The sequence below is a fragment of the Apis laboriosa genome, unplaced genomic scaffold, assembly GCF_014066325.1.
Source record: "Apis laboriosa isolate Shangri-la unplaced genomic scaffold, ASM1406632v1 scaffold38_cov145, whole genome shotgun sequence".
In the NCBI taxonomy this organism is placed as follows: domain Eukaryota; kingdom Metazoa; phylum Arthropoda; class Insecta; order Hymenoptera; family Apidae; genus Apis; species Apis laboriosa.
The window spans coordinates 2652411-2666092 of record NW_025223092.1 but is presented as its reverse complement, the minus strand read 5'-3'; the positions used below and the strand labels follow the sequence as shown (position 1 = coordinate 2666092).

Sequence of the window (13682 nt, the reverse complement as noted above, 5' to 3'; positions counted from 1 at the left end):
AATGCGGCAATCTCTTTTATCTATCATTTTATTTTAAATATTTCTAAGACTTTAATGTAAAGGAATATTTCTATATATATCTCTAAAATTCAATCAACGATTATAAATAAAATTCTCAGAATATTGATCTTGATAATATATTTTAAGATCATTAAAATGTAAATCTTTATATAAATGATTACTCAAAACTCAAATATCATTTTGATTTTATTAGACAATAACATTCAACAATTTATTATTGCCTCAATGAAGATACAATTTAATTAATTAATTGGAAAAACAGCATCTTCTGAAATGTCTGAACGTCTGAAAAATGAAAACTAAAAGAATTTCTTTAAAAAGGAGGTATTGCATTTTAGAAATATAGCTTTTGTGTTAAGAAATATATACAAATATCTACACTACCAGCATGTTATAACATAGAAGAAGAAAACAAAGAAGAGAAAAAGAAAATGAGAAAGAAGAAAGATAGATGATTTTTGTCAAAAACATTATCGAATTTGCAGCATCGATGGAGGAAATGAAGCGAAGGACGAAAAAGAGGATTGTAATGAAAAATTACTTTCACTTTTTAATTCGCGCGAGTTACGGTGTCCAGCTTTCTAACAATTAGTGATTATCGAGAATATTATGCCTTAGTCACGGTGTTTTGTTTCAATCATCTTCTGCGAAATTTCGGATAATTAAGAAAATCGATGATTTCTTCCTAGAGAATGAACATTATGTTCACGTGAGAAGATGTCGAGAAAGATTCGTAAGTAAGTACGTGTATTGAGTATTTTTGAATGAAGAAAGAAAGATTTATTGTTGGCAAAAATATACTCGAAAAATAATTATGGAAATTTAACTGACAATCAATGCGTTATGATTTGTTAACTATTGGTCTGGTTTTTTTAATTGGATAATTTCTTATCTATGAATATGAAAATAAGTATATATTGTGAATATTAAGAAATTTAAGTCTGAAATTTCTTGTTAATTAAGAAAGATAGTAATTTTTCATTTCAGAATATAAAAAAGAATTAGAAAGGTGAATGTTAAGTAATTTTTAAGAAATTTGGTGTATATTTCTTTATAAAATTATATCAATCAAAAAAAGATATTAATTTTTTACCTCGAAATATAGAAAAGATTGTGAATATCATTGTGAATAGATATTAAGTAATTTAAATCTGAAATTTAATTTAATATTATTTAGTAAAATTTTTAAGATTATTGGATTTTTAAGATTATAACTTTAAAAAAAGATAATTATTTTATATATTTAATAATAGATAATGATCAATTTTTTATTTCGGTTTATTATTTAATTATAAGATTATAAAAAAATTATTTAGATTATTTTATTAAGAATTTTTTTTATTTTACATTTAATAAAATAGCTTATAAATTTATTTACAAAAATTGAAATTTTTATTAAAAATTTTTACAAATGAAAACTGACATAAATTTCTAAATAAGAGAAAGGATTAATTTATGTTTTAATTTTAATTAATATTTTTCAAAATGCTTCTTTTGTATAAAATCTTTGTCTCCAAATAATTATCTATCTTTTACTATCTGAAAGAAATTTAGTGTAATTAGCTCATAAAACCGGTTATTTTAGTGTAATTAACTTATAAAATCGCTATTTTTAGGAAATTTGTGTGTTAATTGTATGATACTCTATCTGATTTATATACGAAGTTGTTTCATTACTACTTTTTCACAGCGGTGTTTAAGTGACACTTTTTGTGAAAGGTTAATAGAAGAGGAAGATCCAATTAAGAGGTCTTCATTTCAAGATTTGAATCTTCTCGGTTATGAGAATATTTAATGAGCCTTGTGTAGATTTCTCATTCAGGTTTTTCGTCAGGTTCACATTTTATTTAAAATGAGAATAAAAAATAATATTTTGAGAAAATTAATTATTTTATTATTTTTATTTATATATATTTTAGAAAGAATATATTTTATCTTTATTTTCAAATAATTATTTGCTTAATTTATTCAAATAATAGGTAATTTCATCATAATCTTTTATGTATTTTCATTTCAATTTAATTGATAATATGAGATAATATGAATATAATCAAATAATAATAATTATAATTATAATAAAATCAAAAGCTATTATTATTTTATTCAAATATAATTTTTTTTTGGAAAAAATATAAAAGAAAGAATAGAAGAACAATAATAAAAATTGTTTTCACGATTTTACTTTATGTTAAAAATTATTCATTTAAATATTATGTATTTTCAATTATAAATCAGTTATAAATAAGTTGTGAAATAATCTGTATATTGATAATAGTTGTTTTCTTTTATACTTTTCAACTATAATCAATTCTAATAGACAGGCTATATTCTTCTTTACAATTTCTATATAGCGTGATTTCAAGCAAACTATCAATTTCTTCTTACAAAAACGTTGATCATAGGACAAAATGGTATTTCTTCGTTTTAGATAGAGATTATGTAAGAATTTATAAATTTTACTTTCAAATTTTAAAATTTAACAATTAATATTATTGACATTTTTTTAATATAATAATTTTATCAATGTGATTTTACTTTAATTAAATTAGATTTTAATGAAAAATTTATTTTTCATTATTTAATATTTATTCGAGGAAAACTTTGCTTGATCCTGCATGATAAATGTAAATGATTGAAAAAGGAGTAATAAGACTCGATTTTATGCAAGAATGTTATTCTTTTCAATTTGAAATTAATAGGCCAAGGATTAATCAAGCAATAGTAATAATTCAAAATACACGTAACTAATTTTTAAAAATATAAATGGCGATCTCAATTTGATATGATTAATTGAAAAGAGACATAAGAAAAAAATTGAGATGAATTTTTGAAAATATTTTTCAGAAATCTATCAATAATAAACAAGAAAACAATTGAAACATTAATTGTTATAATTTTAAAATTATAATATATAATTATAGAAGAAAATATTTTACAAATATATATTCTTTTTTATCTATAAATAATATATAATTATAGTTAGTAGTCATAAATTTCATTTTTAAAATATTACTTATATTAAAATCATAATATATTTTAAATCATTAAATGTATATTTCAAAATAAAATTAATTGTTCATTATTAGATAAACAATATGAAATAAAATAAACGACGTAAAAGAAATAAAATTTAAATAACAATAAAATTAAATTCTACTTAATAGTTTGTATTTATATATAACGTATACAATATTGATATAATTCTTATTGTATCTTTATCATATAATCTTTATGTTGATTAATACGAATTGATTGATACTATTTCCTAGTCACTGCTATTTTGCAATGCATGTGAGAATATTTTCATGGCAAGCAACTTAAGCATAAATCTGAGAGGTTGACTTTCTATATTTTTTCATCATACGACATTGCGATGTAAGTATGCTATTTGCTATCAATATAGAACGATTATCATGTTGACACGACGATAAATTTAAATATTTTGGTACTATAAATGTATATGCAAATTAATTACATTTTTGCGTTCTTTATGATATCTGTTATTTTTAAATTTAAATAATTTCGTATTATCAAATTTTCTTCTGATGTTCTTTTATTTTGATGTAAATTCCAGATAATTATCCAAGATAATCATTTAAATTATTTTATTAAATTATTAATGAAGAAATAAAAAATTTTTTTGTCACAGAAGGATCTTCAATAATTATATTTGACTTTTTTATATCTTTTTCAAGATCTTCAACTTTATATATATATATATAATTTTTTTATAAATAAATAAAATTATAAAAATTCATAGATAATTACAGATAATTACAAAAAATAAATATATAATAAAATTCAAATTAATTCTTTTTTATGTCCACATGACTTTTTTTATATCTTTTATTTTATCTATATTTATTTTGTTTTATCTATTGGCTATTCCATTTATTTTTAATATCTTATAATTAAAATATCACCATTATTCGATACAAGAAATCGTATTGGAATAAATTGGGATAAAGAATATTTTAATTTATATTCATAATTGTAATTTTTATAATTTTTCAGAAAACTTTCATAAAAATTATAATATTTGCAAATTATAATATTAAATTAATTTATAAAAAATAACAATTGAATATCATATCATTTCATTTCTCAACAATTAAAATTCGCTTCGAAAAATTTAATATTAATATTAATGAAAAATATTAATGAAAAAATATGGCATCGAAGTCCTTAATAACGACGGAAAAATTTCCGTGACCGACTAATCAACGATGTGAAATCCTCAAGAGTTAGCTTACGACTAATTAAATGGCTTTTAATTCACCTGCAACAGGTAAAAATGACATCTAGGTTGTACAATCACCTTATCGGTCCACCCTTTCCTTTCCATAGAGGAATCGTGTACTTTGTTTTCCTTTTGATTTAACGATATTCCCATATAAGTTTCAGGGAATGAGGCGAAGGAAAAAAATTCGAAGAAAATAGACGAGGACAGTGAAAATTCGTCCCAAATACGAGTTTCCTTTTCAAAATGGCTGAATAGCGAGAATGACAATGGATAACATAATTTCTTTCACGTTTTGCACAAGTACAGGCCAGCTATCTTACAATAATGAGAATATTTGGCAGAAACAACGCGTATGTGTACATATATCTGTGTATATCTCTGGCTGCATATGTAACGTATCCTTTTCAAGATTTAACGTAAAGATAACGCGAGACCAGGTGAAATTCTGTCGCAACCCTTGCTAGTTCTTGATCGTCTCTTTGCTGATTTTATGCGAGTGTGTTCTGCATTTGTGCATTCGTGGAAATATTTCTTTGCAACGTGTTGCAGCAACGTGTCTCTTCAGATTGCTGTGCGTTGCGTAACGAAAATAATGATGGTTCAAGGTATCTTCGAAAAGGGTATAATTTTTTAGTGAAATTTGAGAATATGTTGCAGATATGTTGGGAATATGGTCGGATTCTTAATAAACAAACGACGAATCGTTCAATAATTTACAATTAGTTGATAAATATGATAGATAGATGATTAATGAAAAATAATTGTTTTATAATTTGACCTGATTGAACCGTAAAAATATTTTAAATGAATTGATATTTATGCCAATTTTATAATTTTTAAAGAAGATAAAATATAAAGTGTTTATAATGTTTGTGAACACATTTGAACTGTATTTATTATATAATTTAATTCAAAGAATACTAGAAAATTTGTATAATAAAATTTATTAATTGATACTTTTTTTTTCAGGATAAATTTATCAATTTATTTTTGGAATCATTAATCACATAAATATTTATTTTCAATTTCATCCAGAAAAATTTTAATATCCTGCAGAATTTATAAGTAATTCATATGTGGCACACCAGTGTCACGATATTTCATTTAAATATATATAGTAGTATAACACTGAAAATTATACGTATCAGTATGACAATTTAATTCATGCTATAAATTAAATGAACATGCAAAAGAAGTGTTTTGACGAAGGTGAAAATCGTGAGAAGGTAAGAAGAATTAATAGAGATCTTTAGACGGTTTCCTAAACTTTATTCACATCCTAGAAAGTTCAAAGTTATAGGAGACATTCGTATATTTCTATCATTAAGGAAACCGGTTCGCAAATTCTACGGCCTACTTCTTACTAGAAGTAAGAATCCAATTTACGCATTAGAATCTAATCTACAAATGCAATAAATTAATCGTTGCATTAGAACTCTATGAGATACAGAAACATTTCTTAAGTCTGATTAGCTTTGAAAAATGTAAATAATATTATGATGGTGTGAAGAAAAAGAGTTTATAAATATATATATATATATTAAGTAGATAATTAATACATATATAGGACAATACATTTTCTAAATATTAATTGAAGAAAATGTGTATTCTATATTGTTTTATTTTATAGATCATATTTCATTTTACATTGTGTAGAAATTTATTTATAAATTTTATCTTTTTAGAACAAAAATGCTCGGTAAAAATATCATGAGAGAATATTGTGAAATTTTAACATTGTTTAACTTTTCTAATCCATCATGCATGAATATCTTTATGACATACATATATCTTTATGTAATATATACAACAACGATTATGTACAAATTAATAATTTTATCTTGTTTAATTGATCAAGATTATCTTACTTGATAATAAAATAGTAACACTTACATTTTAGAATAACAATCATCTCTTTATTATAAATCTTCTAGGTCATTACTAAATATAATGCACAAGTATATCTTACAAGACAAATTATTCGAGTTATTTTATTTATTTATCGATCAAAAATGAAAAAGAAAATTAAAAATTGATACAGAAAAAAATAATTTCAAAAATAATAAATATTTGTTTAATTCAAATGAACATTTATTTCGATAAAAATCACGATTAATATTTTTATTATTACACAATTATGCATATAGAAAATTTTCAGCAATATATTTATATGGAAATACTATAAATTATGATCTAACAATTATTTAATAATTACTTCATAATTATTAAAGATTTATCGAATTATAACAATATTAAATATTTTATATCCACTGTTCACACCTAATCTTGTGATCTTGAATCATTCTTAAAAATAAATGATCGTGTTTACTCACTTCGTTTTTAAAAAATACATTTTTATATAATTGTGAGAAAATTAATCATTATATTATAAAAGACCATATAAAAAGAAGTCTCATAACACATTGAGAAACACTTTTTTTTTATATTTAAATGAACGACAACTACGTCATCACATTTTTATGTCATTAGAAGGAAATCTAAAAAAAAAAAAAGGAAAAAAACTTTTGATGCATAAAAATTAATTACGATCACAGTGTTCGATATAATAGGTTGGGAAACGCTGTTCTAACCAGCCGATGTAGATCGTTAGATCGCTAGATCGCCGTTTCACTCTCGCGTTCCCATTTACCAAGTGGTCGATCGGGCCCTGTTGTCAGTTTCAATGCGTTGCCAGTATGAACCAGTTGTCAAACAAGATTGATTTACACTATAGCTCAAAGGTGCATACTCAAACACTTGAAAGGAATTAAGATAATTGCGGATAGAACATTAATCTTTATTACTTATTAATTATTAAATTAACCCTGTAATGATATAACCCCGGTATTTTCCAATATTTTTCGATTTAACGATATATTTTAATTAGATTTTTGATGATTTTCTTGAGCAATAGAAAACAATTAAAATTTATCATTTGTTTTCGCGATTTTTATTAAAAATTTGATATTAATATAAATTGAAGGATTCGTATCAAAATTTCTCATCCAATTTCAATTATAAAATCCATCGCAAATTCATAATTTCTGTATAATGTATATGACACTTACAACATTGTATCATATACTATACGTGTGTAACGATGAATATTTTTTGAAAATTTATTCATTGAAATAATTTTAAAATATTTTTCGACATAAACTCTTTTCTCTCTTTTAATTTCCATATATAAAATAATATCTTGTTACTACAGAACAACTCGATCAACGAAATAATCAATCAAAGAAAAAATTTTTTTTTCCAACACTTAATTTCTAAACCTTCTGTATCTTAATATTCGCATTGTCCACACTTTGTATGCACAGCACACGCAGTCACTTACTGTACACAAAATGAAAGGTGACTTTAATTGCAGCGGGACCGAGGACAATCTTGACATCGTCCACGGGTCCTGTCTGCCCCTGTTACAACGATTTTCGCGTGTCTTCTCCCGCGTATGCTCGCGTGCTCTGCAATGAAAAAAGAAAAAAAAAGGAAGGGGGACGATGGAGAGGGTTGCAAACACAGGCACGAGCATCTCTATCGAAACACCGAGTCCGATTGTGAATGTTTCTCTCGAGGTAGGGGGTTCCTTCCTTCCTCCGTGTTCGAAAAGAGAGTGGGACAGAGTTCGAGATAGAGCGAGAAAGATGTGGCGCGAACTGGCTAGAAACGGACGGAGTGAAAGAGAAAGAGAGGGAGGAGGGAGAGAATGACAGCAGGCACTCGTTCACTACGGTCAGTGCTTTCTGAACTGTTGTTAGTGACAGTTGCTCGATCATGTGGCGGTGGATCCTCGATCACTGATTCTTCGTATCGATCGCACGGTCTTCCTTTTTTTTTTTTTTCTTCGCCTCAGTTGTTCCGTGGACTCAGTTCTTCTTGTTTTGACATACGCTTGCACATTTTGCTTGGAACGCGTCTTGGTTTTTTTTTTTCTCATCCCCCTTCTTTTATCTGTACCCCACCGGTATTGGTGCTAATTTTCCATCTTCGGATCGTCACGCGTGGTTGGAAAAATTGGACGAATCATGGTAAGTGAAAAGGTGTTTCTACAAAATCGGTTTGTAGTCGTGTTTCTTCGGTGAGAGGAGGAGTATTGTAAGAGGAAAGATTTACTTTGTGATCGTTAGAATCAATCTTTACCAATAAATATTCACCAAGTCGTGAAAGTAGTGAACGAAAGGAGACTTGATAGAATAGTTGTTGAATCAAATCTTCTAAATTCGTTCGCGTTTAAGAAAAGTGTTGTCTATTAACTATATTAGGTCTGTTATGCTTTGCAAATAATAAAAGATTTGATACTAGATTAGATTTTTAGTTAAAATTTGGAAGAAATATCAAGACTTCGATTAATTTTTACTTACATAATTAGAATATCGTGAATTAGATCCATTATATTTGACAATTCACGAAATTAATGCAAAGAGATTTGAAGAAAATCATTTTACCAAATTAAATTATCGAGAGTTTTAAAATTCCACGATATCTCGCTTGAAGAACTTAATCAATCGATTTTTCAGAATCAGTTTGTAAATTTATTCACGTTCATTAAAATTAAGAAACGATTGGCCTATTAGGCATTGTAGTTTCGCAGACAGTTCTTGAAAAAAAATGGCTTGTTTCTCGCAGAATCTTTTCCTCCATTTTTTTCCCCCTTTTTTTTTCATCGATCGAGTCGGCTCCGTTTTCAAACTCGTTTTATTTTTCATTCGAACGATATTACATCATGCGCGGATTCATGCAAGACCACCGTGGAACCGGTCTGAAAAGAGATCGATTCGGAAAGGATTAAAACAGACATCGAGATCGCGACGGGGTTGTGTCATTATTCTTCTTTTTTTTCTCCCTCCTTTTTTATTAATTCTTTTTCCACGTGCTCTTGCGCATCGATGACCGAACCAATCCAAATGATGGAATGATATTTTGGACGTTCAATCTGTCTGGTCGGCCTCTGTTTGAAAATTTATAGAAAGTGAGAATGGATATTGCGAGATACGTTTCGATCTTATTTATAATTAGATGTGAAGAGAGATAGAGTTTAATTATTATCCATTGGATGGATAGCGTTTCGACAGTGGAAATATTTATGACGAAATATGAAAAGTTATCGGATATTAAATAAGATTTGTTTTTCGTCGAATCTTTGATTTTATCAATCTTATCAATTTATATTTTTTTATTTGTATGAAGATTTTATATATTTATATAAGTGAAAGATATGAAATTTATATAGGTGAAAGATATAGAAATGATATGTTTCTATAATTTTAAATTTAGATTGGAAAAAAGTAGAGTGACTCAAAGAATATACAAAATTGAATTCCAATAAAAATCTATATTCTGAAATTAAAATATTCATTATTCTTAAAGATTAATATTTCAATCGAATTTTGATAACTGGAATTTCAAAAGAAGAAATATTATTCAATTTTTAAAAAAAAATTTTAAAGAAAAATTTTTAAAAAATTTAATATTTTTTTCGATAAAAGATGAAAAAAAATTTGTAAATTATATATATATATTTTTTTTAATATCTCTATTTAGAGAGAATCTAAGATAATTCTAACAATTGAAAGAAAGGAAAAGTAGTTAATGATCGGTTATTGACACATAATTACTTCGACTTGTATATACAGTGGTAAAAGTTTCTCTTATAGTAGACATATAATATAATGTTATATATTTTCGAGTTGTGAAATAATATAATTAAATATATGAAAAGTATTTCAAAATATTTATTAAATTAAATATCGTTATTATTATTTATTAATTTCTAAAAATGTCCATCAAATAATTTTTATCAATAAATAATAATAATAATACATTGAATTAAAAATAATTAACGCAAGAAAAGAATGACATATTATTCGACGATTTGTCATTTGTTTGTTTTACAAGAATATTTAAATCGTAACAAAATTCCTGTACAGAAGTTTATTCGAAAATTCGATCGTACAATAAAAAATTCTCTCTTCCTTGCCTAATTTAATATTTCACCATTTGCACGATTCTATTATTACCATTTCAAGTATCACCATTTAACCTATAATTATCATTTAAACGACGTCGTGAGAACATCGCCAAAAATCTATATATTCGATTTCGAATAATTTAATTTATTCCGGAATAAATTTCCAAGGTTTCGAGGGAATTGTCCACACGTCAAGGTTAATAAGGCTGGTTGTGAAAAGTGAATGAAGAAGGAAAGTTCGACGATATCTGGATGTATCTCGTAAATCGAGGGAACCAGTGACAGTTCCCTGCCTACGCGTTCCTCCGGAGGACCTTCGTTGTAACGAGTATCAAGAACTCGTTTTGTCCTTCCGGGTTACCCGAGCCCTCTCACTTTCGTCGAGCGACGACCTCGTGTGTCGATTCTGCTCCTTGATAATCGAACAAATTCGAAACGAGATCGAGAGGAAACGGGACACCTTTCTCGATTCGCGGGAGAGGTGGTTAATAAAGTGTGTGATTTGACGAAGGCAGGTCAGAAATAAAGATTCTGCAGATCTGAGAGAAGAATTTGTGATAAATGTTTGTATTTAAAATATTAATAACGATTGGATGGAGGTTGGAAATATTTATTGTTTTATTCGAATAATTGGATGTTTTCGAAATAAAATTTGGATTTTATTTCGCTATTTTTGTTTTTGAATAATGTTATTTCAATGGTAATGTGTTGCGAAAGGAAAAAATTATTTTAATATTTGACGTTTAATTTGATATGATGGAGATATTTTGTTACCTGATTTCGCTAGGAAGATATAAAAATGTTTTTCTGGTGGAAGGAAAAAGTGTGACGACCTTGGCGATTTTTATCTCAAAGAATACTTGAAAGAACAGGAGTAAAAATCTTTTAAAAATACAAGACGAAATAATCTGCAGAAACTTTTTCTCGATAGATCAATTATATCATCGTCATAATTTATAAAAACTAGTAGAAAATTAGGAATAAGATAATTATTACTAATTTTCAAAAAAGTAGAAACAATATATAAATATAAAAAAATAAGAATTTAAATAAAATTAATTAAATAAGATTTAATGCAAAAAAAAGAATCTACTTTGAGAATTGAAATCTCGAATGCAAAAATATTATATCAAATATTATATCTTATTTTTTTTCAAGAGATATCTTTTATTTTTAAAATCAAATTATATTCCATTATGTATTTATCTATCGATAGATAAACTCAAACAAGCTCTTAATGGTTTTGTAAACTTTATTAACACTTAATTATAATTATTAATGAGGATTCGAGATAATTATAGATTCTAAAATATTTTTTCCTGATAATAACTTCCTCCATAAGAAATTTAATTTTCTCAAGTTCGAACAACAAAATTTTTCAAAAACGAAAGAAAACTGTTTACCCTATGAACCCTAAAATTAAAATCGATTAGTCACAAAGAGCTAAAGATATACTTTTTTCCCCCCATACATAGTCCCAGACTCTGAAAGAATTTTAAACTAATAACAATTTTCCAAGTTATCTCAATTTCTCATCGTTTTATTATACTGTCAAAGAATTAAAAACAGTGGAAGAACTGTCGCCTTTGATTCATCGTTCCGACCTCCATCCATCGTAATTCACCTCGATCCACGATTCCAAACCGTTCCTTCCACGTTGACATTTGCCAGGCTAGATTATAAATTTCATTTTCTCGGCTAGAGAACCTTTTGAAATCGCGGAGAAGCACAGTTGAAACACCTGTAACCGGGATCGTGTAACGGTTTAATTCGATGTTAAAACGTGAGGGGCCAGAGCCGCGATATTAATCACCAGGCCGATGGTGAAAACGTCGATCGGCTGAGTGAACTCTCGATCTTGATTTACGAAGTCTACGAAACGAAGAGAAGGAAACAGGCACAGTATCCTCCTTCCAAAGAATTGAATTTGCTAATGTTTCTTTCCTGCTTATTTTCTTTCTTTCTTTCTTTTTTCTTTTTCTTCTTGTTCTCACACGAACGCTTTGTTTTATTGTGAGGCAAATGCAAATTCGGCTTGCTTTTAATGCTTGCTTAATGAGTCTCTAACGCTCGTAACGTTAGGATATGCAAATAGGAAAATATGTGATTTTCGATTGCGTTTAATTAAATAGAAATCCGTGTTGTTTTGATCACTTTTTCTTGGAATTTTGGATCGATCATTTTTAATGCTATTAATATTTTCTTTCTATCGTACTTGGGTTTGTCTTTTCACTTATTAATTGATTATTTCTCTTCCATTGATATTTAATTTATTATCTATGCAATACAGCGTATTGCATAGAGTTTAGAGTAATTATACAGTATTGCAATTTAATATCAATTAACTTCAGAATTTTAAATAAACAAAACACTTGATTATCATTCCAATCTTTGAAAATTACATATTATTATGTTGTCATCTTTATCATTAGCACAGAGGAATATGCATGAAAATGGATTCAGGTACGGCTTTCCAAGAGTTGATCGGCACTTGATGCAAACCTAAGCGTATAAAATCGATAGTCGTAGTTAAGTAACATCACTAGTCACAGTAACATGGGCTGAGAGGTTTTCTTTCGTGGTCGAATAACAGGCGAGCGTTCGTGGCCATCCTCGGATGCAACGTATTGCGCTGAATTATTAATGAATGTCCCTGGCAATCGCTAATCGTGACTAGCCGCGTAACGGTAAAGAAAAAGAGAAATGTTGTTTCTACATTCAATGACACCGATTGGTGAAACCTGGTGCGACAGCCTGGTTCGCGACACAGGTCAGCCACGTTCACATTTTGGCCTCTCTGAATTCGCCATTTTGCAAGTTTCACTGGTTAATTAAGTAACAACGATATTTCCATTACAAAGTTTCTAATCAAACATACGCTTGTCTTCCTTTACGAGTAAATAAGAAAGCAACTCATAAAAATAAACAGTAAGTGAAATAAATTATTTTTGAATTATGATGCGTGTATGTGAAGAAAAATTTTATTTATGGGAGAATCTTTTTAAAGGTGAAATTGAGTGAAAATAAATGTTGAAATGGAAAAGTAGGAACTTGAATTCAGGTGAAAATCAGCTACTTTTAGTTATTTTCTGGATAATATTTTTTCAGGATACAAGATATTTCAAAAATAGATGATGAAAATTTTTGATGTTTGTATTCTATTCTGTTTGAGAAAGTTTCAGAAACTTCTCCTTTTTGAGATTACAATAAAATATTTTGTCGTGAGGACAAATCGTAGAAATATTCATTAATCAAAAATATTCAAAGAAATAGCTAAAAATAATTTCTTTCTTCAATCATTTTCGCATCGATGTTTCAGATCAAAGACGTTCCAAAATTCTTGTTGAATTCCAAATTTTGTCACGTTGCTCGAAGGTCAACGTACCAAATATCGATGTCTGAAATCCATTCTCTGTCAGCTACGATAAAAGAAAAAAAAAAAAAAAA

General features: G+C 27.1%; 1 protein-coding gene across 1 annotated transcript in view; it reads left to right on the top strand.

Annotated features, from left to right (window-relative positions):
• Window positions 1–8057: 8057 nt before the first annotated feature.
• LOC122715585 (probable chitinase 10) overlaps window positions 8058–13682 on the top strand; it is a 29163-nt gene continuing 23538 nt past the window's right edge. The window contains exon 1 of the mRNA XM_043937872.1: window positions 8058–8295. Within this exon, the coding sequence (XP_043793807.1) occupies window positions 8293–8295 (3 nt within the window). The 5' untranslated portion in view covers window positions 8058–8292. The remainder of the gene's footprint in view (window positions 8296–13682) is intronic.